Source organism: Etheostoma cragini, chromosome 17 (genome assembly GCF_013103735.1).
Source record: "Etheostoma cragini isolate CJK2018 chromosome 17, CSU_Ecrag_1.0, whole genome shotgun sequence".
NCBI lineage: Eukaryota > Metazoa > Chordata > Actinopteri > Perciformes > Percidae > Etheostoma > Etheostoma cragini.
In genome coordinates this window covers 20,904,102-20,931,428 of record NC_048423.1, presented here as the reverse complement: position 1 = coordinate 20,931,428, position 27,327 = coordinate 20,904,102, and the positions used below count along the sequence as shown (strand labels likewise).

The window sequence follows — 27,327 nt, the reverse complement described above, 5'->3', positions numbered from 1 at the left end:
ATCTTTTTCTGTAAAAGGTTACTCTGGCCCTGCTTCATGAAGGTTGGTAGACTGCAGCGTTTATTTCAGTGGCTCTCTTTCAAGGCATGCAGAATTGTAGAAACTGTCATTCCCTGAACTGAAGGTTGGTTGGCTGAACCCAAATCAACAGGATTCATCATATCTCCCCAACTTCAGAGAAATAAATGGAAACCACAAAGCACTCCCTGGCCACGCCCCTTAAATTTAGCAAAAGTAGCCTGCATTTCTCTGCTGCATTTGAAGGAGCTTTTAAGATGAATAGCATATTTGGTGTTAGAATGCACATGTAGACACATTTGGACATTTTTAACACAACCAGTCTGAGAAAGAAGCAGAGCCTCGCAGCTTTATTGTCTGACTACAATTTTCAACTACATCTGCAAACTCAGAGCGGATCGATAATGAAATAAACCTAAAATACATGACATGATAGCTGACACAGTCTTTGGCAGTCCAGCTGTGGGTCACTGAACTGTATGATGGTTGCAAGGTATGATCCAACGATCTCTGTGTCAGGTACCGGGCACAGGCGTATAGAGTTATAAATCCTTTAACAGATAGATACTGTATGTTCAAATTACAACCCAGTGTACACATGCTCACACACAAACATTATAGGCACACAAACAAACAAAATCGTCTTCTGTCTGAGTCCTCTCTGCTTGAGGAAACGAGGAGTTGAAGGTTCAGATTGTATTTGACAGTGACAGTGCTGAATGTTCCATAGATTTCTGGGAGAAAGCAACCTCCAGCCATATATAGTCTAATGTGTGTTTGGATCCTTTAGTCCACTTTAACCACACTGTAGATCTTGGTAACAAACCAGAAACAGGCAAAGAAGCCGATTGAACCTGAGGACAGAGAAAATACAACTGATTAGAGCAACTTTATATGAAGTTATTCTTGCACAACATCAATTAATAAACATGTGAGGTTGAGGGACAGTGGGTCACATCAGTGTTTCATTTCTTTAATTTTAAGCACTGTAACTGTATCATATGCATGTTTTTTTTTAAGAACAGGAATCAGATGCATAAAATCTGTGTAGATTATTGACTAAAACTAGGTGTATTCACAATCAACACGACAAAAAACAAAACATTTATTTTCTTTTTAATAAGCAAACATACACATGGTTCAGTTTAATAAAATTCCATCATCGGGGAATAGTAAAAGTACCAGTGTTTCGCCTACAACTGTTAAGGCCTGTGGGAACCCCGGCCAGGCCAGTCAAAACATTTTTTGAATGCCAAAAATAACACCAAATATCCATTGTGTTTCCCCTGTATTCATTCTGCAGCGACGCACTGCCAAAAGTCCATTGACAAGACAACTGCCTTTGGTAAGCTCACGTCGGAAACAGCTGGACAATCAAGTAGGGCTGCACAATTAATCGAATTTTAATCACGATTTTGACTTCCCACAATCAAATTTGCGTGATTGAGCATTTTTTTTTTTTTTTAAATGCGTCAATTCTTAGAACGCTCAGCCTTTTTTTGCATAGCAGAGCTACCGCTCCAGAAACCCCTGTCTGCTCATGTGCCAGTCCGAGTTGTTCCCTGCATCGCGCAGCTTAGTTTCAAGATATATACAGTCACAGAGTACGGGAGGAAAATTCAACAGATAACAGTCGGTTACACATCGGTCTCAAGGTTTACCAGTAAACGCAAAATGTTGTCCCGTCTGTGTTATTCAGACAACAGCAGTAAGCATGCCACCGCAATGCTAGTCGGTGGCGGTGCTAGTCCATTTCTGTTAGCTCACAGGCTCTAGGGCGCGAGTAGTATTTTTCCTCTAGGATGTACCGGTGCACATAAAGTCCTTGCATCCGCTGCAATGTTGTTATATGGATATGGTTTAATGTTGCGTTGCATGACCCATTTCTTCTGTAAAGCCGTGCCTGTGTTTGGATCTCTCCTCTGCTCTCTCTCCTCTTACTCTCCACGCAGCCCGGCTGCACAGCGCCGGTCCACACTTCTGACATTTGTCTACAGTTTTAATTGGTATTAACACAGATGTATATTGTTAAGTATGAGGGGCAAACCCGTATTTGTACCAGTGTTTACACTGGTAACTGCTATCGCGGCCGCCATGGCGAAGAACACAGAATAAGTTATTGAATGCAACTAACTTCAGTTGGTAGAGTAATAGCGTGTGAGACTGAGCTGCTGGACCTGGGCCAGAGATGTGACCCATGGCCACAATATCATAGTTCATTAAAATGCAGTGACGATACAGACATTTCACACACACAACGTGTGTATCCACCATTTGACCCGTGTTGGACCCGTTCAAAATAAGTCAGCCGTCTCTTTGCTATAATAAAGACATTTTCTTTTCAAATAAGCTGCTGTGTTCATGTGGATTTGAAACTTTAAAGTGTTAAATTGAAAACATAAAACCAAAGTAAAGGAAGAGTGATCTTAAACTTGGGTTTAGCGACAGCCCCAACACCCTTTCAACTGTAAAAATGATTGAAATCTAATGGTCTAAAAAGGCCATCAATAATAGTCATAATAAAAAATACTTCCACAGCAAGATTTCCACCCACTAAACGTAGATCTTTTATAGCCGTGTGCATAAAAGATGCCAGCCATGAATATTCAAAATGGAAAAACACTTCAACCTTCATCCTACCCATCTTTTCTTTTATATACCTACCAGTGAATAAGAAAAAGATAAGAGCCATGATCATGGTGTATCCAAAGTACAGGATGGTGCTGGCCAGTCCAGTGATTTGCAGCTTAGAGAAGAAGTAATGAACGGCGTAGACCAGGAAATAGACAGCAGTGAAGCCACTGGTCAGGAAGGAACGCCACTGCCAATGGTAGTCCTGGAAGAGGACAAACAGCCAAAGTGGAGATGTAAGGGAAGACACACTCTTAACTGAAGGGTTAAAAATGCGAGAGGCCCCTGCTCTCGCTAAATCTAATTTAAACTAATGCAAACAAAAACACGCCAGGGCATCCTTTGGTTTGTTGACCGTCAACCTCACACCTCTCATGTCACAATCTCCTGCTCGTAGGCCTCAAGACATTCACATCTTTAGACTTAATGTCAAATCAATTGAATAACATCCAACTGTAACTGCAGATAAATTCAATTAAATTCAATTCTATTTATATAGCGTTAAATCACAACAGTTATTTCATTGTTCAGCGTTTTAAATGAATAAATTAACTTCTTCTGATTCTAAATAATGGGTCGACCAATACTGTTTTTTCAGGGCCGATACCAAAAATTAACTGAACTGAAAACTGAAACTTTAAACCTAATGCACAGTCAAAAAAATGAATAAATAAAACCCCAAAGTTTCAACATGCAAACAGTTTGATTGCAAGTGTTGCTTACAGAGCTGACGAATAGCCAGAGCATGCTTTTTAATTAATTAAAGTGTAACTACCGTTTTTGCCAATAAGTTTGCAGGTGTCCAACAACCTGATCATGGACTGCACATGACAAGGGAGGGTAATAATGAAAATAAGGAATTATCTAGAATGTTATTAAGGAAAAACACAATTTATTTAGAGTAGGGATCTGCAATTTGCAGATCATCTGTACTGTGTTTTATTTCAACAATTCTTTTCAACCTGGGCACCATTTCCCCTAGCATTTGTCTAATAGTCTGATGTGACTACAAATCTTTGAATTTGGTCTAGTATTGAGCATGATCACAATGACAAGCCTGACAACATTGTCAATCTCAGGAAGTGACGTTTTGTCTGAAGACAGTAGGGTTGTAATCTCCCAGTCGACTAGTCGATTTATTGGTCGATACGTTCTGGCTCGACCAAAATTCTGATTGGTTGATTTTTGCCGTCTTATTTCATAAGGTGGAAGCATAGACCGTTACAGTCTATGGGTGGAAAGCACTTATTGCTAATGGGGGTGTTTTCAGAGCATCCCTCTTTCACAGATAACAGTCTGTCTTTAGAACACCCCCCTTGTTTACTCTTTTTTTGGATTAGCCCAACCCACTGGGGACAAATTGAAGATAGAACTAGAAATCCTTGTTGGAGTGGTTTGATGAATATTTATTTAATTGGAAGTGTTTAATTTACAGTCAGTCCTCCTTAACCATATCTCAGACATCACCAGTGTGGCAGCATTTTAGAAAAATAGAAAACGGATAAAGTCTAATGAAAGTTTGCAAGCAACAGTTTGCCTATCGCAGCTCGACTATAAACATGGCATATCACCCAAAAACGGTAAGCTAAGTTGTCTGCGTTTTGAGTGGGCTATATGAACATATCAGAATTGGTATATTTCATAGTCTAACGATCGTTTTATAACGACCGGCGCACCCACCCGCAACTACGGTAGCGTTCCCCAGACCCCTACAGACCCCGCTGGATGTTAAGCCTTGGTCATCCAAAAGCAAAAATAATATCACGGAAGGAATTGTCGACTTTATTGCTCAGGATATGAGGCCCATTGCTGTTGTGGAGGGCTGAGGTTTTAAGAACTTGTTAATATACAGCGCCAGCACGCCACACCATCATGCATGGACTAACCGGAAAATGTGAGGGACCCAAAGACAAAGTTTCAGAGTTAATGCAACACAGCGATGCACTGAGCTTGACCAAAGATATGTTTAAATATGCAGTATATATTAAAGTAGACGTGCCTTTTGTGTTCAAGAGTAAAAGCTTTACATTAATAGTCTATTCGTGTCTGAGGCGCGAAGCCGGGCTCCATGTTCAGCCGCTCCGTGCGAGGACATGCACAGAGCTGATGCAGCGCTGTCAGAGTCGACAGACGATCTCATTTCAGTGAAAAAATAATTAGATAAAAAACTATTTAATATACTGCAAATAGCCTACAAGGACAAGTACTGCGGGACAGTACAGTTATAGTTCGATTTATAGACGAAATTTCTGAACTTTAGTCAACCAAGATTTTCTTTGGTTGATTACAGCCCTAGAAGACAGCGGTGTGAAGAGTGGAACACGAGACGAGAAACAGGCGTTCAGGTAGACTGTTGTTACAGAGTAGGCTACAGAATGATAGGCTACTGGCTGTTATCTAAAAAGATTTTCAATGTAATTATTTAATATTTAAATGATTTCAACAATTTGGGTGAGGTTGTATTATAACTGGATGGCTGCCTGTATTAATTTGAGCCAGAGTAGGCTATAGTCTGGATAGCCTTTGGATGAAGTATATGGATAAAGAGCAGGCAAGGGGGGGGGTAAGAGAGAGAGAGAGAGAGAGAGAGAGAGAGAGAGAGAGAGAGAGAGAGAGGCTGCAGCTGCTCAGTGTTTCATGCAGCCGGCAATACATCCATGGTTTCATGTTATCTAGAAGATTTTCAATAAAAACAATGGTTCATATTTGTTAATGTCTCACAGCCTTGTTGATTAGAAGAAGGAAATCCTGTTGTGGTATTGGAGTGTTGTGTCCGAGGTATATCACTGGATACATCCAGACCACAGATATCAGGCAGCAACAGGTCCCGCTCCTGACAATGTATTCTTTGAGCACATCATTTCTGTAGCCTACTGTGTAACAACAGACTACCTGAACGCTTTTTTCTCATCTCACGTTTCACTCTCCACACCGCTGTATTCAGACAAAAAGTCGCGTCCTAAGATGGATAATGTTGTCAGACACTTCTGGTAGCAATTTGAGCCTGTCAGTAGCACAAAACCAACTTTTATTGGACAAAAAGCAAGGTTTCTCACAATTGCCCCATTAGGTTACATTGTAGCTTGGTTTGCGCTGGCTGGTCATTGTGATCTCACAGGACCAAATTCAAAGATTTTTAGACAACATATTAGACACATACGCGTGGGGAAATAGGGCCTAGGTTGTAAAAAGGGTAGTTACCCTTGAACTTAATCGTTGAAATAAAACACAATACAGATAATCTGCAAATTGCAGATCCCTACTCTAAATAAATTATATTTTTCACCAATAAGATTCTACCTAGTTAATTTCAGTATTACCCTCCATTGTCATGTGCAGTCCATGATCAGGCTGTTGGATTATGTCAGTATTGCATAGATCATGTTGTTTACCTCAGCACATAAGTGGAAGTAGCAGAGCAGGATGGTGGCCTCAGAGCAGGTGATGACAAGGATAATGAAGACAAGGAAAAGGAAGCCAAACATGTAGTACATCTGATGGGACCTGGAGGACAGGCAGAGAGATTTCCTTAAGAGGAGACACTACAGGCAAATTTTTCAATTTAGAGGTTTTGGGATATTCTGCTTCTAGAACATTTCTTCTTGTAGACTAGTGGGAAAACATACACATTTAACAGACTTCTCCCTAAAAGGAAGTTTTTATCATCACCAAGGAGATTTAGGTGTTTGTTTTACTAAACTTTGTCTATTTACACCTGTAGATTTCTCCTAAATTCCCCAAAAGTTCAAATTAGAAAATGCCTCATTTATTAATCATGATTGTCTTAATCAACTGGGCCAGTTCCATAGGTATATCTGTTAAAATATTTTACCCTATTGAATGATGGAAAGTAGAGGGAGGCTGGCCAGTACAGCCCGACCCGGCAGGGGAGAGTTCTAACCCGACCAGGCACCCCTCCTTAACCTGTCCCTCTTAATTGTGCTGTAAGGGGACTTCAATCCTTTAAAACACTGAGCTTCTCTCTCTCCTCTCCATTTCCATTTGTGTGTATCCACGTCCCAGAAATGCTTGTTACTAACCCAGCTCTGGGGAGTTATTCCCCGGAGTCCTGTCCCACTGGTCCTTCCCGGTGCCCTGCTATGCCCTGTTACACCCTGCTCTGCAGTGCCTTGCTATGCCCTGCTATGCCATAAACTAAAAACACTATTATTTCTGGTCATTGTTCCATTATCTTTATTGTGACTATTTTTGCCATTGTTCATCACACCCCCCAACCATCAGACACTGCCTACCAAGAGCCTGGGTCTGTCTGAGGTTTCTCCCTAAAAGGATTTTTTCCTTGCCAATGTCACACTAAATGCTTGCTCTTGGGGAAAGTACTGGGATTGTTGGGTCCTTGTGTGGTCTAGACCTACTCTATTTGTAAAGTGTCCTGAGATAACTTGTTATGATTTGATACTCTAATTAAAATTTAATTGATTTGACCTGTAGTGTCTTCAAAATGAATGAAGTTTTTAATCCACATCTTCAAAAGGTTTTGTTCTCAGACATGGAGCCAGAAATCCCCACTTCAGTAACACTTATCTACACCAAACTATAGGTAATTTCGTTCATATATTATTCATAGCATGATTTATAAAACAATGCACATCAAAAATTGTTACAAAAATGGATTTCCAGTGGCTATTGACAGTATTTTACCATTAATGGAGTGAAAAAATGAAATGTATATATATATATAAGCAAGTCAGCATTAAGATATGGTAAAAACCCTGGTTTTGTGTTCTTTAAACAGTAATACAAAATACAGTAAGTTGGCCAGCCACCAGCAGTTTAACGCAACGGCTGTGAAGGGAATTAACTCCCAACAGCTCTGTTCTCAGCTTTCCATACGTAGTAATGTAATGTAGTAACAAAGACTGAGGTCACAAGAAGCATTCTAGCTTTCTATGAATAATTATTCTTTCTTTATTCTCACCAGATGGAGTTTAATATGAAGAACAGCTGAATAAATATGCATCCAAAGGGTAGAATTCCTCCCATGATGATACCAGGAAAAGGCTTTGTGTAGAATGACTGCTCCGGGACTTGACGAGGAATCTGATTGGTCCGCACTGGGTGCTCAATACCCTTAAACGATCAGTCACAGCAGAGAGAGAGAGAGAGAGAGAGAGAGAGAGTCAAACATTCAGATAGGTGCACCCTGAAATATTCACTCAAAAAACAATTTAAAGTGTCCATATAATGCACATTTTCAGGTTCATCAAATTGTATTTTGAGGTTGTACCAGAATTGGTTTACATGGTTTCATTTAAAAAAAAAATATATATATATATATTGTTTGTACTGCAAATTGCTGCCGCTCCTCTTTTCACCCTGTGTGTTGAGCTCTCTGTTTTAGCTACAGAGTGATCTCATCTCACTTCTGTTCAATCTTTGTTGGGAGTCGCACATGTGCAATACCTATAGTGCACACTGAAAATAGTCACAGCCTTCACTTTTTCCACATTTTGTTATGTTACAACCTTATTCAAAGATGGATTAAAAAAAAAAAATCTCAAAATTCTACACACATAATGACAACTTAAAAAAAGTTTAAGATTTTTGCTAATTTATTAAAAATAAAAAAAATGAAGAAATCACTTGAACATAAGTATTCACATCTTTTTCTCAATAATTTGTTGTGGCACCTTTGGAAGCAATAACAGCCTCAGGTTTCTGGAATATAAAACCACAAGCTTGGCCTGCCTATCTTTGGCCAATTTCGCCCATTGCTCTTTCCAGAACCTCTTGAGCTCCATCAGGTTGGATGGGGAGCATCGGTGCACAGCCATTTTCAGATTCCTCCAGAGATGTTCAATGGGATTCATGTCTGGACTCTGTCTGGGCCCCTCTAAGACATTAATGGAGAATTTCGGTTGATTCCAACAGGTAGCTCTGTTGTCTGTAAATTATGAGTGCCTTCAGTAGCAAAAAACGAAAACAATTGGTGCTGTCTACATCGCATTATCCTCCTGCTAGAGTTAGCACCCAACAGGCTGTTCTACAGCACTTACTTAATAGGTTTATATTTATTTTTGTTGTTGTAATTTGTAGACGGCCCCGAAGCATTCCTTGCAGTATTAACACAGGAACTAAACACAGCTGAATTAGCAGAACTTTCATGCATTTCTTTCACATCTACTGCAGTCAGATTCACTGTGTTCACTCAGAAAGAATCACTGCACATGGGCACTTCAGTCTGCTGGATGCTATCTCTAGCAGGAGGATAACACGGTGTAGAAAGCACCGAATGTTTTCGTTTTTCTCTCTACTAGCAGCACTCTAACTTTACAGACAACAGGGCTACGTGTTGAAATTGACCCAAATTCTCCTTTAAAAGTTGTCCTTCGATATCTTGGCTGTGTGCTTAGTGTTTTTGTCCTGTTGAAAGATGAACAGTCGCCCCAGTCTTCACACCAAAGAGTTCGATCTTTGTCTCATCAGACCAGAGAATTTTGTTTCTCATGGTCGGAGTCTGTCAGGTGGCAAACTCCAGGTGGGCTGCCATGTGCCTTTTACTAAGTAGTGGCCTCTTTCTGGCCACGCTACCATACAGGCCTGATAGGTGGAGTGCTGATCGATGGTCGTCCTTCTGGAAGGTTCTCCTCTCTTCACAGCGGAACCCTAGAGCTCTGTCAGAGTGACTATTTGGTTATTAGTCACCTCCATAATCAAAGTCCTTCTCCCCCCATCACTCGGTTTAGGGAGGGCCAGATATAGGAAGGGTACAAGCGGCCAAAATGGGTTTCCTCAGGAGGGTGGCTGGTGTCTCCCTTAGAGATAGGGTGAGAAGCTCAGTCATCCGAGAGGAGCTCGGAGTAGAGCCGCTGCTCCTTTGCGTTGAAAGTAGCCGGTTGAGGTGGTTCGGGCATCTGGTAAGGATGCCTCCTGGGCGCCTCCCTAGGGAGGTGTTCCAGGCACGTCCAGCTGGGAGGAGGCCTCGGGGAAGACCCAGGACTAGGTGGAGAGATTATATCTCCAACCTGGCCTGGGAACGCCTCGGGATCCCCCAGTCGGAGCTGGTTGATGTGGCTCGGGAAAGGGAAGTTTGGGGCCCCCTACTGGAGCTGCTGCCCCCGCGACCCGATACCGGATAAGCGGATGAAGATGGATGGATGGAAATATAGGAAGAGTCCTTGTGGTTCCAAACTTCCTCCATAATGAGCACAGTGGCCACTGTGCTCATTGGGACCTTTAAAGCAGCAGACATTTTTTCTGTACCTTTCCCTAGATCTATGCCTCGAGACAATCGTGTCTTGGAGGTCTACAGACAATTCCTTCGACTTCATGCTTGTTTTGTCTGACTTGGAGTGTTAACTGTGGGACCTTCTATAGACACTTGTGTGCCTTTCCAAATCATGTCTAATCAACTACTTTACCACAGGTGGATTCCAATTAAGCTGTAGAGACAGCTCATGAATGATCAGTGGAAACAGAATGCACTTGAGCTCAATTTTGATCGCAAAGGCTTTGACTTCTTATGTTCAAGTGATTTCTTCGTTTTTTTATTTTTAATAAATTTGCAAAAATCTCAAACAAACTTTTTTAAGTTGTCATTATGGGGCATTGTGTGTAGGATTTTGAGGGAAAAGAATTAATTCATTTTGGAATAAGCTGTAACATAACAAAATGTGGCAAAAGTGAAGCGCTGTGAATACTTTCCGTATTCACTGTAGGTGGCATATAGATTTTGAACCACAGTTACCATCTTTACATTCTTGTTGGTTTACTCACATTAGTTTAGAGTATTGAATGTACGTTATATTTACTTACTGTCTTCTTGAAGCCAAAGTAGGCTCCTATAAAGGTAAGTGGCACTGAGATACAGAACCAAAGAGCCAATATTGCTACCAGAGTCCCAAATGGCATAGCTGCTGAAGACCTTTCACCCCACAGGATCAAGTTCATCACAAAGAAATCTGCAAATACCACCCTGAGGGAATGTTAGATGAGAAGTTATTCAGTGAGAGAGCAGAATCAAGTGGTTGTGTAGTAGTAAACATCTGCAGTACTGCACCCTGCAGTATCCATCTTTCCTGGTGTTGTGTGCATTATGTTCAGTGTTTGAGCAATCCATAATAGTCTTACCCAGGGCAGAGGAAGGCTGTCAGCAGAACGTTGGTCTTCCACTTCTCGCCTCCAAAAGCTGACAATTAACCAAACATAAAGACAAAGAGAAAAAAAGGATTTATAGAAATCAAATTAAACTGGATTATGAAAATAATCAGTTGTGCTGTCTTACCTGGAATATTGTTTCTTATTATTCTTTTTCCATCCAACACCTCCCTGTATCCTTTCTTACTTACATTTGTAGAGACGAGCAGCCACATATCCAGCTGGAGTTCCAAGAAGAACCCAGAGAACAACAGCACATGTCATCAGAGCCCCCCGGTTCGCCGGAGACAGGAACCCAAGACAGGCAAAGACTGGAGAGGGGGGATTACATTATTACATGTTACACATTTGAAGATAGGCTAAGTAAGTCGGTTATAGAGCCCCACCAATACTGGATTTTTGTTATACCAATACCAAGATTTATATTTGAGTTTAAAAAAATTGGTCATAACATTTTGGCTTATGTGTGATTTTTATGGCCCACAACTAAATTTAACCAAATAACAAAATAGAAAACACAATGTTTTACAAAACAGAAAAGGTAGGGACAACATTCTTCATGACTGGATAGAACCCTGTATTGAAAAACTATGCAAACCTTAAATACCGAATACGGGAGTACTTGTGTCTCTGGTGTAGAACGTTGTATGTCTGTGGATAACTGATAATAAACAGCTTTGCCATCAAGGACACAGCCCCTCCCTCCCCCTGCATGCTAATCCAAAAACCCTCTATACTCCTGTTCTTTGAACACTTTTGAAGACTGTTTGGTAAACTGTTTTCTTCTACTTGCAAGAAAAATAATAAAGTAAAAAAGACAACCCAGACAATCTTAATGTCCAGCTTCATCACCGAACACCAGAGATGTGCTGACTGGCCGTGGATGTGCCATGGAATATTACTAAGCCAATTGTTTAGGCCTTTGTCTTTATAGAGTTGAAAAGTGTGAGGAGCTATTTTGGACATTCCTGGTTCCAGAAGTAAGGCCTTATTCCTTTTTCCCATAGACCATGTTACCTGACTCAAAGTTGGATCAGTATTGAATGACTGAAACATTAGTCCATCATTTTATCAGCCAGTCGGAGCAGTCACATTTCTAAAAATGTTGCTGTGTTATTAAGGTTTGTAAAATGTTGGGCTCTATTGTCGTGTTGGTATACGGAAAAAAACTCCTTGTCACACCTGCTGGTATTTTCCTCATCTGTGCCAGTTTAGTATAAAGGTTTGGATCAATTTTGCAATTTACACTTTTATTTTTTTACTTAACTGTTACTATCAGGTGGTACTTGTTTGTTGAAGATAAAAAAAGATTTAAAGATTAAAGATTAAAAAGACATACAAAGGGTGACAAAGATCATAATGAAGATCTGGGTTCCAGAGCCGAGGAAAACGGACAGCAGCATGCCCTTCCTGGGAGGACGGAAAACATCTCCATGGACCAACTTCCACCCAAACTCCTCCTGAGCATCCTCCTGGAAAACAAGATGGATGAGGAGATATGATGAGAACCTCAAATAGAAAATCGTATGCACCATTATTTCTTTTGCAAATATATATATGTTTTTCACCAATATTTCACCTAAGTATTTTCTTTTGTTTTGTTAAGAAGGAAAAGAAAATCGCAAAAGTCCATACTGTCAAATTGCAATTCTTCTAGAATCAGAATAAATGAAAATCGCAATCCAATGAATCGCACCCATGTATTATGAGAGAATCAAATCAACAAAAGAATTCCATTCCAGGCCTACTTACGACAGAGTCCATCTGATTGTATCTGGCGATATCTTTATGCAGAGTCCTAAGCATGATCATGGCTACCATTCCAGACAGGAACAACACAATCACCAACGAGTTCATTATGCTGCGGATAAAAGACAGCAAAGCCAAATTAATTATCGCTGTTGTGGTATCAGTTTTTGATGTGGATTATCTCTATGCCGAGAGACAAGGGGTCAGCAGACATTAGGGCATTACATTTGAATAATAAAAAAAAACAATACTAATCGCATGCTGAATTTCCTATTGGAACGTATGTTGGTTTGTTTGTCCGTGAATTTACAAACATCACAAGCAGAATATGCATGAACATGGGCTGTGGAGAGTGTGTGTGTCTGTCTTACCTGAACCACTGGATGTTGGTGTGAGGCATTGACTCCAGGATGTAGTCCCATCTAGACGCCCAACGGATATTCTTGTCTTCCTACATACACAGTTAATATTGTGACTATAATAATATAAAAAAAATTCTGCTTACTTTTAAGGAAAATAGTACAACAGATAATTTGTGCAAATGATTAGTATCCTTGAAGGGTATGATTATGACGGTTTCAGAGCAGTGGTCAGTAAATGTATATTTTAAGGCTGCTTAGGCATTTGGTCGGTCCCTAAACTTCTGCCATGCTTCCTCTTGCTGTTCATTACAGCGCCCGTGCTGCTTTGTTCTCTCTCTTTTTTTTTCACAAATAATGTGTTTTACGTTATCATACTTCCACTCTGTATAAAGTATTTTCTCTTCATTTCTACATCAGTAAGATGTAGAAAAAGTTAAGCCGCGATGAGTGAATCACACTAAGTCAAGCTGCGCTTTTTCAATTACCCTGGATTTCTTCGTTCTAATTTTGTGCAACAGCCAGTTGGACGTGGAAAAGGGTGTGTTTAGGGAAACTAGGTCAATGGCCATTCATTCCTGCTCTGATACCTGCACAGCTGCAGCGCATTCCATGATTCACCTCAGCAGTTCTTATACCCGGGATGTTCACCTCTTCAGCGCCAGATCGTTACTCTGACCAGTGTTCTAACTTGGCTCAGTATTCTCAGCTTGTATTAAGTGCTTAAATACAAGCAAGTTAAAAGCTAATATTGAAAAAATATATATATATATTTTTACTATTTTTCCCCAGGTCTTCTGAGCATTCCAACTTTGATTGTCTCTCCAGGCATTTCCGAAAAGGATTTGGCAGTGGTTAAATTGTGAGGTGTTACTATACACCTTTAGGAAGACATAGTAAATACTGTGTGTGTGTGTGTGTGTGTGTGTGAGAAGGCCTAGGCATCAGAGACTAGAGTGGTGGAGACCTCACATCTTTTCCTGTGTGTGTGTGTGTGTGTGTGTGTGAGTGTGTGTGCGCAAGTAAGTAAAATAAAAATAAAAAATTGGGGGGAAAGGTGAATTAAATAATTCCATTACTCAGTATACGTACATACTGAATATTTCTGATAGTCCAAAGTTGAGTGTGTTCCCTCTACTTCATCTTTTTTGTACCAATTATTGTAATTACGTTTTAAATTGTGGTTCCCCCGCTACAGAGAAGAAGGTTTGAACAAGGCAGAGCACATGACAAAAACATGGACAGCATTAGCATGCTGAGACGATACTATTGTACTAACCACAAAGTTGATAGAGTAGGTGTATGGGATGTTGAACACTCCTGTTTGTTTGTTTTTCAGGAACTTTGGCCCTCCAGTACAATCAGGGCTGTCATTAGGGTTTTCATAGCTGGACAGAGAAAGAGAAACAAAAGAAATAGATCAGTAGCAAAGTCCACCAGTTATCTAATGTATAATTGATCTAATTAATAATTAGATCAATAGTATTAGTGTAATTAGTGTTCTTGAAGGTTCTGCTTGTATAATTAGTAGAATTATACAAGCAGAACCTACAAGAACACTAATTAATAATAATAAACTAGTCGCAGACAGAACTAGAGCTCTTTTACTATCCATGAAAAGTTCTATGGCTGGCTCAAATTTAAAGCTATAGTGCGTAGTTTCTGCCTCTCCCATGAGGAATTGTAAGTAATGACAACACGTCGGCACGTCAGCATAATACAAGCCTTCTGTGACTGCGCACCACCCCGCGGTACAAGTTACGCACTTAAGCTTTAACCAAACAACAAAGTGTAGTAAAATTAAAAAAAAAATATATATATATATATACTGTATAAATGCTTATAAAAATTAAACAAAATATCCAGTATAAGTTCCAGAAAAATGAAACAATATAACCAGTGCAAGCAATATATAAAGGAGGGAAGATGACCAGTACGAATGTATGGCAGGTGGATGAATTATAAATGATATACCGTATAAAGCGGTAAACCAGTTCAGGACAAGATCAAATAATAGATCCATATTAGCTAAAACTGCCATTCATTACCTTTTGGGTTCAATCTTGGCAGCAACCAATCGTGCTCCCAGTTGTTCATGCTCAACGATGTGGTAATGGATGGTGATGTCCACATGGTTAAAGATGTAAAAAGCATCCTTTTCATTAAAGTTAGACTGCAAAAAAAAAAAACAAGACACAAAGGTTTACAGTATAGACACATAAAGTAATAATGTGTTATACAGTTACATCCATGTGTAGGATATGAACCAATCTGACTGGCGACTGGGACAAGCGCTAGTATCAAAAAAGGCAAAGTGGCAGACAGTGATGCATACCGCTGACTGCGTTTCTACCCCCTATCAAATCTGACCCACAGATTATGAATTCCATCAGGATTGGCACGTTGATATTAAAAATAAAAAATAAAAATAAAAAAACGTATGCCATGACAATTATTTGACAAATGCTACATCAAGATCATATATGCATAGGTGTTACACAGTGTTAGGACATACACTGACTACATTACTTTCCCATCGCATTCACCGTCGTTTTGCTTTTCCTTTCTTTGTTTTGGAATTCAAACCCATTTAGTTAATTTTGTGGATGAGCTCCCATGGTCATCAAATTAAAAAAAAACTAATTTGTAAAATACAAACATAGTATTATTAATACCAGGGCGCAGCTGTGCTGAGTTTCAACTGGGTTTTCCTCTGTCCTTCTCAAGGCTTCATACCACATTGGGAGTGTTTTGTCTGTCTGGAGCATAGACTGTTAAAAAAGATTGAAGTTGGTCTCCACTTTCTCCCTCTGTACAAAAGTGAAACCAAAATTTTCCAGGATAAAAGGCGCCGCCATCTAGTAATTCTGGAGCCAGAATCTTGCTTTGCCAACCCTTCCTTTACAGTGCCGCGGAGGAGGGTCTGCCTAGTCCACAAAGCATTCCGGAATAGGAGAAAAACATGCTCTGTTTTATTGGCATTTCTTTTAGTTTTAAAGAGAAAACTCAGATTGGACAGATAGTCTAGCTATCCGTCTGGATTTACCCCGCAGAGATCTGAGAAGCAATTAACCATAGTCCTTTTAAATTGACCATTTTAATATTCCAACAAAAAGAAAGTGGAAGGAAACTGACATTGGCCAAAAAGACATGCATCCGGTGGAATTTCCGGCAGCACCGGAGCAACCCAGGAAGTGGAAGTCGTGGATATAGACTAGCACTGTGGTGATCGGGCGGTGGAGCCGCGGCACAGCTGTCAATCGTAACGTTCACTCCATTTTGAAGCATAAAAAACAAACTTATGGGTGCCTGGGTTGTTCACCTGGTAGAGCAGACGCCCATTTAAAGAGGCTCAAGGTTCGAGTCCAACCTGCGGCCAATTGCTGCATGTCTTCCCCCTCTCTCCCCCCTTTCCGGTCTACAGCCGTCAATTTTAAGTTAAAAGGTTAAAATGATCAAAACTAACTAAAATGAGAGAAACCATTTTTGGGAAAAACGTAACATTTACATTGAATTTTTAGGGGTTTATGACCTATACTGCAGCCAGTCACCAGGGGGCGATCCAGATGTTTAGGCTATGCATCAAGCCCTGTTCTAGTGGCGGTGATTAGCTCATGCAGACAGGCAAAAATGCTCCACCTCTGAAACCCAGCAGGAACAACACACAGCTGCACTCAACATTTATAAACTCAAAGTGTCTGCTCCACTCCGTACAGCAGCAGCAGAGTCACAGCAGTAGCAAGCGTCAGATCTCACTGCCGTGTTCAAACAGCGAGTTGACCAGTATGACGGTGGCAGAGGATTTGGTGTCAAAGCAAAAGCAAAAGCACGTATTTGGAAATATTTCAGATTTAAACCCTATCTATGAATATATTTTATTGAAAAATAAAGTAGTGTTATAGTCATTTTTTTTTTTTTTATATATATATTTTTTATAGAATTGGATCGCATGACTAACTGACCTATTGTATTGTATATATGTTTGATTGATGAAAATGTGACTTATAGTGTTAAAGGGTGTGTGTATGTCCATGTGTGACCCACTCACATTGACCACGCAGGCATCTTTGGGACGACCTGCTTCTGTCACGTAACAACCAATAGGAAAACCAGGATTACAAAACTTCTGTCCATCTTCAACATCATAGCACCAGGTGACTGGCATGTTATCCACAATCCTACACACAAACACAACACACACAACACACGCCAGTCAAGTTTTTGGTATGACTGTGTCCATATAAACATGATGCACGGAGACCTACTCTGAAGTCAGATTTTGCTCTGTTATAAACAAATATTCATAAGGACAACTGAAGCTCATCAAGTTTGTTTTATTATTCAACAAAAGTGAAGATTGATCAGAATTTTACACAGTTTATGTGTTTTTGATGTATGTGCAAGCCTCTTAGACCCATTTCCCTTCACTTAATGATACTAGTATGATAGTGAATTATACATACCAGTGATGCTGGTAGTTGAGTAACATGCCTTTCTTGAGGAAGTCCAGTTTGGCTTTGTCTGGGGGGCTGCTGGTGTCGTAGGTTTGGGTACACACCTTCTGACACATTGCAGGTTTCTTAAACTCAAACTGACACACAGGAGGGAGTTAGTATGTGTGTGCTTTGGGACTTTAACAACTGGTTGTTGTTTTTGTTGCAATCATTCTTATAAACAACACATTTATCCACAGTGCCAAAATAAAGAAATTACATTTGACAAAAAAAGAAAGATCGATAATGTCAAATTTAAAACATTTTCCTTTCCCATAAAAAGGAATACAAAATATAACACAGACTCTTTCTTAGTCTCTGTCTGGGTCAATTAGATGTTAATATGCCCCTATGTAATAATGACAAAACACAGGGGGAATGAATTACTGCCCATAAAGCACTCACAACAGTTGTGGGAACCCAATAACTTCAAACCTATACAAATAGGGAAAGAAAAGTATATATATATATATATATATATATATATATATATATGTTCATAGCTATATAACTATTTAAATTTAGCACCAAATTGACATTTAGCACCAAACAACCCATTACCCTATAATCAGAGTCGGTATAGTTAACCACACTCACATTCAATGAATCTCTCTCTAACTTCATATCCTTTTATGTTTTGTATCCAACTTTGTAAACCTTTTAATGTTTGTGCAATGTTTTAGCACATGCTCCAAACCATTCCAAAAACACATTCGCACATATTTTTTAAAGTTGTTTTCACAAGTTTTGATCTTCTCTCCAATTGTACCCAACCAGCATTTCAATAAACATTTTTTGTAATTTTCCCCAGACGTAGATTATTTGTTGCTTTATACATGATTTTTGCCATCATCAATCATTCTGATTGCTCTGTTTTGTTTTGTTATATGCATAACGACTGTAGGTTGGATTTGTATGCTTTTCCCCAGAGAGTATGCAGGCAGTGTTTCTGTGTTGTACCTTGTATGGTGAGGGTTCAATCCTCTCGCCAAAAAGAACCTGGCCCAGATTTTCTGATGGACGTTTCATTGTTTTCTCCGAGCAGAAGTCAAACCTGCACAATCAAAAAGCCACTGTTCAAAATGTTTGGGGGCAGAACACATTAAACTGAACAACACCTTTATTCTCTATTGAACACTGCATTTATTAACTTGTTATCTGGGCCAAGGGTTTCTAGATAATAGAGAGACATTCAAACAAGAGGCTCTCTGTTTACATTAGCACTGATACACTGTTAAAACTCCCTGAATTCCATCTGAAATTAGGTCCCACTTGAATGAAAGAAGACAAATGCTGATGCATTGTTATCCATGGCCTGAAACTTTTGATCATGAAATGTTTTCAAGAGGTCTGATGTTCTGATGTCACAGCAGGTGCATTCCAACAATTATTATTAAATAAATCACTTAACTTGATATGACTGAATATGATGAATTGGAATGTATGAATCCAAACACTATTTTTACAATGCAGACAATAACCAATTTATTACACTGTTTAGAGGAAAACCCGATGCGTTTGTATCAAAAACTATTTTTGGGGGAAATCACAATAACACAGTTACAGTGTTACGCACTTGGCACTTACGCGGTATATTCATAAGGCAGAACTGACTCCACTGAATCCAACCTGTTCACAAACAGCTCAATGGTCGACTAGAACAAAACAAAGCAGACAGACACATATTAGGCAGACAATAGGAATGCTCCTATCAGGCTTTTATTTTCATGTTGTTAGATATTGATTCTTGATTCTAGTTTAATTTCTTTAAAATGTATAACAAATCAGTCATACATGGTAGCACTTTCCAACTTTCAACCAAATTGGAGGCCCAACTAAGCAGAATTGTTTTGCTGCAAGGAATTATGAAGTCCATTACTCTGTTTTTCTCAAAAACTATAAAACTAATAACACCTCCTCCCACAGATTTTGCTTAATTAACACCCACATTGCTTCACTGCTTCTTCAGACTTTCCTCTAAAAACAATCCAGCCAGATTTCTGAATAATCAAAAAATTATTCTTATTGCAAACACTACTGTAAACAACTATTGCAAATTTACGCAAATTGAATCTCCAATGTTTATAAAAAAATTAACAAAATTTGGATCTTGTGTGGTAAATTACAAAATTATTTTTGGTAACATTTTGAATTCTATCCTAATGTAAGCTATTGCAGTCAATGGGTATAGAGTATTTTTAAACATCAGTTTTGCCACATCTGTTGTCAGAATTTTGGCTTGATAAATGAATTTTTGACACTAGTTTGAAATCTGTCTTTACAACCAACCCTGGTGATTGCCTCAGTCATAGTGTGAACTATGAAGCCATCTTTGGCTTTTGGTTTCTGACTGCAAATTATTATGACTTGCCATGACTTGTTGTCTAAGGTTGTGGGTTCAAGCCCCAGTGCAGAATTAACAAGGTGATGCCTAATAAACCTTGGATCAGGGAGGCTCCAAAATCATGGTAGAAGCTGTTGCCATGGTCCCGCTACATTTTCTGCGATGCCCTGCTACATGCTGCGTTGCTCTGCGGTGCCCTGCTACATCCTGGTTTTCCTTGCGGTGACCTGCTACAACCTGCTACGCTCTGCGGTGCCCTGCTACATCCTGGTTTTCCTTGCGGTGACCTGCTACATCCTGCAACGCTCTGCGGTGCCCTGCTACGTCCTGCTGTGCCTTGTAATGCCGCACAGTGCCCTGCTATGCCAAAGAACTCCCACAAACTACTATAACCCCAACCGGCCCGTCAGACACCGCCTACCAAGAGCCTGGGTCTGTCCGAGGTTTCTGCCTAAAAGGAAGTTTTTCCTCGCCACTGTCGCACGGTTGCTTGCTCTGAAGGAGACTACTAGAATTGTTGGGTCCTTGCAAATTCTGGAGTGTGGTCTAGACCTACTCTATCTGTAAAGTGTCTCGAGATAACGCTTGTTATGAATTGATACTATAAATAAAATTTAATTGAATTGAATTAATACTCAGGGATTGTGATGTGTGGATTAGAGATTTAGCCTAGGTTTCTTTTTAGCTAAAAAGTTGGAACATTCAAAGTATGTTCTGAATGAGTTTTCTAGTCAGTCTGAATGGTTTTAACTCAATCTTGTTAAATACAAATTTGTATTTTGAATGCTTTTGAAAAAGCTATCACATGTAGTCAAATATCGCAAAACTAGTAATACCAGTGCAGTCTGATTTCACATGGCAATACAAATTTCAATACTAGGAACCAACACCTCACAATAAATTCTAATAATTTAATGTTAAGTCAGTTCAAATCTGTATCCCCTACAGAGTATGACTAGTTTTGAAATACTAACTGAACCATTGGAGTCACAACGTAATACAATCTGGCAATATCTGTTATTATTATGTCCAGCGAACGAAGTGACTTGAGGTAGCTCGCTAACCTCGTTATATAGTAAACGTTAGTTTGCTGTGTAGCTAGTTAGTTATCAAACGGTAGTAACGTTACACGTTAGCTTTGTTGTTTGTTTTGGCTAACGTTAGCTTCCTCACATAATCTAGCTCTATATAAAGTACTAACGTTAGCTAGCTAACCAATCTTTTGCATTCCAATACATCTTGTCTATTTATTAAATGGGAGCACTCAATAGTGCTTTATTCAGGTATTTTGCTATACATCAAGCAGCTGCACAGTGATCTGTGACATGTTTTGTTTACCTTGCAGTCTGGAACTTGGTCTTTTCCAGGCTCACAAAAGCTCACCGGTGCCAGACCCGGTAGGTAGAATCCGGCCGCTCGAGCCAGCAGTGCAGCCCCAAGCAGCCACCGCAACATCGTCACACCGGCCAATCTTCACCCAAAATTTAGACAGTAGCTAACTTGTTCCTCTTCGCAGTTTTAACACGACATCTGACATCCACACTGGGCAGCAACCAACATCCGGTTCTGCAGACACGTCATATGCCGGAAGTCCTGCTTCAAGAAGTGGAGGTGGTGATCATGTGTGTCTCCATTAATCACGAGAAGCATACATTCCAAGCATACAACCTTCCCAGAACGTTCCCTTAAGATAAAAATATTTTGGAAACTTCAGCTAAACTTCTGGGAACGTTATCTTACAGTTGTTTTGTTGAACTTTTAACTAACTAACTACAAATAAAAAATAAATTAAAAAATCCTCCATCTATGGGATAAATTTATACTCTGAAGTAGCTAAATCAATTGTTGGGAGGAAAGAGAAAAGCTGTAATACAGACTAGCTGATGGTGACTGCTTCTCTGTGTGCTTCAGTTTACTATGAAAACAAGAATAAAGAGACACTGACACATGTCAGGTATACAAAAGGATTTTTTAAATGTATTTTTCATTTATAGTTTGTTAGTTAGTTACATTTTATTTCTGTGTCATGCTAAACATTTGTCCCATCCCACATAGGATAAGACACCACAAACTTATTTAGCAAACATCTTCCAGTCGCATATACAAATCACTCGGAAAAATACACGAATACAAATATATACAAACACATGTATACATATATACATTTATGAATGTCTCAAACAATTTCATTAGATAACCAGGAACAACTTCAGGTAAATAACAAACAAACGTTTAAAAACAAGCAGTAACAATTAGATCTACAAGAATGACAAGACAACAGTGTAACAAAGTAGGCCAACAACCAATTCTTAACAGCAAACAACAAAATAGAAATTCTTAATAACATTCATACACACACAAGATTTTCTTTTCCCTAGCAATCTTTGTCTGATAGGCAGAGTAAGATACTATTTTGCCTCGCTTTACATGGCTCCCACATAGCTTTCTGGATTGATATTAGTAAATATGAAAAGATCAATATGACATTTAATTGTGCCAATAAAATTGGTGTCAGAAAGTAACCGCAAATTAAAGTGCCAGGAAGAGCGGGAAAGAGACCTGCCTGATAAGGGGACATCCATGACCACAGTTGCATGGTCTGAAATCACAATGGGATTGTAGAAACACGACGTGACAGAGGAGAGGAGTTATTATCAATGAGAAAGAAACCTATTTGTGAGAATGTGCCATGGACAAGAGAGAAGAATGAGAAATGCTTGGTGTTAGGGTTAAAAAGCGCCAGGTGTCTGAGACAGCATACTGTCCCATGAATAGCTGGATAACTTTAGATGATTTTAGATGGAACACAAGGCCTGTTAGATAAGCGATCTAGCAAGGGGTCGGGAAGGGGATTGATTTATGAATCAGAATTGGCCCCCCGCGTGCCTCGTTCAAAAATTAGGAGTGATAAAATTGGCCCATCCAACCTCTACGAAGTTTAACGTGATCTAATGGCAAAAGGTGAGTCTCTTGTAAAAAGGCAATTTTTGTGTTAAGGGTTTTAAGATTGTTAATCACTTTGTTGCACTTAACAAGAGAGTTGAGACCTTTAACATTCCAACTAGTAAATCAAATAGCACCACTTTGTGCAGAGAAGGAAACTGTACTAGTCATCATGTGATGGGATTGACTTTGTGGGTGGAGATGTTGCCTCTATGAATGTCCCCGCTCATCCCCGCTCACAACTCAGAGCAGGAGAGAGGAGATAAAACACCTGTCTGGGTCTATCAATGTGAATCATAGCAGTAGCACAAAAACAATAGAAAAATACACACAAAAAAACACACAATAAAAGAAAACTTACAAAGCAGGGACTAGAATACACCACTCTCCGCCCACGCTTGCTGCTGCAAGGAACAGCAGCAGCAGCAGCATGAAACTCACTGACCAATATAATTTGTTACTTCCTCAAATCTAACGCGCTGATCCCACAACTTAATAGACGTCAGGGGAAACATTGCATCTTAAAACCAATAGAAAAGCAGCAAGTAGTGCAACAGGTATTTGCAGATGTTATCTGAACACATCTGCTTTTGATCACCTGAAGAAAATACAAGTAAACAGTGAAACCTGAATGTCTTACAATAGGCCTCTGCTGATAACGTTTTGGAAGGTGTCTCCACACAGACCCAAATTGCCAGCATCACATTAATCTGAACCCAGTGTTAGCGCATAACTAACATTATAATGTTAGATAACAGGACTGAACTGCAAAGAGCACACCTCGCCTTTGCACATATTAAAGGCATTAACGTTCAGTTTGCATAGATTTGTGTATTGGTCCACTGGCTTATGTTTTGGTGAAGAGAGGACATCTGTACCAAATAGGCTACATACACCAGTAGGTGGGAAAAGTATGCGGTTTGTCGTGACCCCTCAATTGACTCAAGCAAGCCGATAATCCTAATGGAGAGCTAAATTGGTGTGGCCAAACGTCCTATTTTGCCCAGAGATGTCCACTTTTTACAAACTGTCTGGGGGGGACAGACAGGGAGCACATTTAGGGAGCACATCAGACAGGGAGCATCATTGAACATAAATGCTGAAGTTTAAGCGCAGCTTCATAGTTGAACCGCAAAAAAAAAATTCCACGTACCGTCCTGGTCGGGACAAGTGGGAGGCAGAATGCACCGTGTGCAAAGCTAGCACATTTGTTTCAGTGTCTAATAAAGGTGCTGGAGATCTCAAAGCTGACATGGACACCGAAAACCTTATCTCATTGCATTGAAAAGGTTTTAAGAGATATTTAGTTGAAGCTGGATTTTGCTAACGTGATGCTAGCAGACAAAGAAGAAGAGGCATCTTTATCTTGTTTGCCCATTGTTTTAGACATCTCTACATCTTCGAAACGTAGAGAGTAGTAGGCGCAGTTACACTTGCCTGTTGCAAACTAAAAATCTTTACAAGGAGAGGCTTATAAGGTGTACTAGAAGCTAAGTTGTGGGAGCCAACTACCTATGCATCAACTCGCATCCGATAAAAGTGCCAATTAAGACCTACTTTTCAGAGCTCCAGTTATCACAATCAGTATCGTTTTCTATGTGTCTCACTGTGTAGCTAGCTTATACAACGTCACACAATGTAACACAATATAAACAGGAAATCCTCAACATCAACATCTGGATGCACATCAACTAGATGTGGGGTAATGTCAAACTCCTAAATTAGGTTCCTTTTTTCCTACGACGTCTTCCGTGAGAAACAGACGGACACACTTTTATGGGAGGCATGGAAAAAAAATAAAGTTGTGCTCATCCACATATTTTCCTGTATTTAACCACTCAGATCAAAATGTATAGATACTTAAATAACAATCGGGTTCTGTGAAATTATTTATTTATTTTAGATTGGGCGAGAACCAAACAACATCTGGGGGTATATTCATTAACTCCACTGTTAATAAATCCCAATACTTGTCAATATGGTTTTGTTTCTCTCTATTAATTTGTTTTCCCTTACTTGCTTAGACCATTAAAGAATGGACAGGTTGCAAAGTCAGCAGTACACTTGTGGATGGAAACTTGCTCAAAGAACACTGCTGACTGTCAACCAACAACAAAGTGAAGAGATGGAAGAGGAGGAACAAGACTACGAAGCAGCAATGGAGTAGGAACAAGGCGATGTTGTTTCTGACTTAGTTTCTTCTTCAATAGCTACAGAGTCAGAAATGGCACATACAAAGGACAGCTCATTGTGGGACTGGCTCTAGTGGCTGGAATTCTGCACCAAGGCTGTAATTTGGGAAGGAGACTTCAGAAATGGTATTAGGGGACCACTAAGGTCTATTGTTGGGATTTAAAATGTTATATGTGTTTAAACATTGTGTGTGATTTGCATTATAAATCTAAGTTTAAAGGTAAAAGCATTATTTCAACAGAAATGAAGACATGTTGGTCAAGCATTACGTTTGTTGTTATAAGTATATAGTTTGTTGTTTGTTGAGTTGTTTTGCAATATTTCTGTTTTATAATATAAGATGTTCTGGTATATTTTGTTATAACCCAGCTCTCCTAAATGTGTTAGAAGCAGAATTGATTGTTAGGGATGCTTCCTGAGTCTGGTTTCAGTCTTTCTTTAACCCCACTGATTTTTTTCCTGAACTGAGAGTCATAAACCTCCAGTCACATTCCAATTGAAAGATAACAAATAGGCACACACACACATCACTGTGGTCTAGAGACCCTACCCTGTGTGAGATAAAACTGGGGGTCTGAGAGCCAAAGAGTCAGACAAATTTGGGGGAGAGCCGTGTTAGGTTGACTCTGTATTTGTCTCTAGGATATCCTATGTAATAAACTGGATTCACACATCCACATCTGAGATTTTGACTACTAATTGAATGAACCCTGAGAATGGAGCAGGATTCAGCTCCAACAATTTGGCGCCCAACGTGGGGCCGAGGAAGGCACGGACCCATCGAGTAAGTGAACAACTAGGACGAGATGCGTCTCCAAATTCAGCCCGGGCACTAAGGAAAGGTAAAGCAGAACCTGTTAATATCAAATCTGCATCATTGGATACGTAAAAAATTTGACTGTTATTTGATAAGATGTTGATGTGTGAAAAAGTTTTAAATTTTAATGTGTAAACATATATTTTAAGTTTGAAAACGTAGTACTTGCAAAAAAGGTACAAAGATGTAGTGCTTACAGGAGGATATCACGCGCGGGATATTTATCCATAAAGTAGAGCATGAAGGGCACCGCTAATTTGGAAAATTAGTAGTGGGAAGAGTTGTAGTTAATAAACCAGACGAAAAGGTAATGTATTTCAAAGAGGGAATACATGAAGGTAGCCTCCACAAAAAGAGACGTGAAGAGTAGTTTCTAAATTGGGCCGTAGAAATGAAGGTAGTCTGGTGAATCAGACGAAAGGTAGTGTGTTTGAAACAGCGGATACATGAAGGCGTAGTGTTCGGGAAACGTGAAGAGTAATTTCTAAATTGGATAATAGAAAAGAAGGTAGTTTGAAAAATGAATAATGAATAGTATGGCGGAGGCTAAGACGCAGGTGGAGGGTCGGTTGAAATCAGGACCTAAACCGTGGTAACGTTGAAACACGCGGCCGTGAGCCCTGTCCTAGATTAAGACTTCTTTGTGGTAAAGTGAAAAGAAAAAAAGGAGAGAAATCCTTCTTTCTTTCCAGAGGTCTGGAGGACAGCTGAAGTGTGGGTTCTTTCATGAAACACACACGCATGGAGAAGGATAAGGATTTTTGTTGCAACCTAGAAATAGAAAAATTAAAAAAACATTCTTTTTGTTATAATTCATCTAAGTTTACTGGTTGAGATAAAATTGAAACCAATCCAAGCTGTTATGAGATTTGATTTTATGTGTATTTGATGTGGTGCTCAAATGAACTTTCAGTGAAGCTTAACTGTGGATTTTGTTTGTATTTTTAGTTTTTATATGACAAACTGTTTAAACTATTAAGTTGATGTGGAAACATTTAATTTGGGTGATTCTTTTCTTTTTCTATTTGAACTTTTTGTTTTGTTGCTTTTATGATCAAGATGTTGGTTTGTAACGCCAGAGAGTGTGTTAATGTCTAAAACTACAACATCATTATGAACAGGTATGCTGTAGGAGACATAATTTAAAAAGAGGGATGCAGTAGGAATAATACAGTGTCTATAGCATGGAGGATATTAAAACTACTCTGCAATTTTGTTTTAATTTGTGCAGAAACATGACTCGTAATATAAACTGAGGCTTAGAAGAGATGAGTTCCAAAACCAGTGTTTCTCTTTAGAATGTTTCTATGGATTTTATAGAGTTCAACCAGCAAGAGGGAAAGAAATGTTAATTTATAATAATGAATGACATACACTAAATGAGTGTTGATAAAAGAAAAGATAATGCTTTTTGGAGTTCTGTTTTGTGCCACACAGTGCCTCGTTGTTTCAGAATTAGGTCCATCTCGCTCCTCCAGCTGCAGGATCACTGAAAAAACTGATCCTGAAGATCAGAACTGAAACCAGAAGACTGACGACAACAACCATCACAGCACCTCAGACCACAGCACAGCTAAAGACCACAAAGGTTCATGGTCTGGCTGCGATTCTTGGCCCAAAGCGACATGAAAGTGAAACAGGGCTAAACGTTTGATAGTGATT

At 39.5% G+C, this 27,327-nt stretch overlaps 1 protein-coding gene and 1 long non-coding RNA gene across 2 annotated transcripts; one reads left to right on the top strand and one right to left on the bottom strand.

The window, feature by feature from the left end:
• Positions 1 to 347: 347 nt before the first annotated feature.
• tm9sf2 (transmembrane 9 superfamily member 2) lies at positions 348 to 21,322 on the bottom strand. The gene is made up of 17 exons (XM_034899259.1): positions 21,051 to 21,322; positions 18,956 to 19,023; positions 18,329 to 18,422; positions 17,339 to 17,466; positions 16,924 to 17,053; positions 14,924 to 15,048; positions 14,155 to 14,263; positions 12,888 to 12,967; positions 12,520 to 12,628; positions 12,107 to 12,239; positions 10,959 to 11,078; positions 10,741 to 10,798; positions 10,426 to 10,585; positions 7,589 to 7,740; positions 6,042 to 6,153; positions 2,683 to 2,854; positions 348 to 872 (listed from the first exon to the last, which is right to left on the bottom strand). Exons 1-17 carry the CDS (start codon positions 21,165 to 21,167, stop codon positions 805 to 807), a joined length of 1,935 nt encoding a protein of 644 aa, XP_034755150.1. The 5' UTR covers positions 21,168 to 21,322; the 3' UTR covers positions 348 to 804.
• Positions 6,611 to 20,186, top strand: LOC117960974. Its single transcript, XR_004660276.1, has 3 exons — positions 6,611 to 6,720; positions 17,489 to 17,493; positions 20,175 to 20,186. It is a non-coding gene; the product is annotated as an uncharacterized LOC117960974 (long non-coding RNA).
• Positions 21,323 to 27,327: the final 6,005 nt, after the last annotated feature.

Coding starts and splice junctions, on each gene's coding strand:
- tm9sf2 (XM_034899259.1), bottom strand. CDS start 21,167: ATGTTGCGGTGGCTGCTTGGGGCTGCACTGCTGGCTCGAGCGGCCGGA. Junction 12,240..12,519: donor ACAATCAGATGGACTCTGTC/GTAAGTAGGCCT, acceptor CTTGTTTTCCAG/GAGGATGCTCAGGAGGAGTT. Junction 10,799..10,958: donor GGCTGCTCGTCTCTACAAAT/GTAAGTAAGAAA, acceptor GTTAATTGTCAG/CTTTTGGAGGCGAGAAGTGG.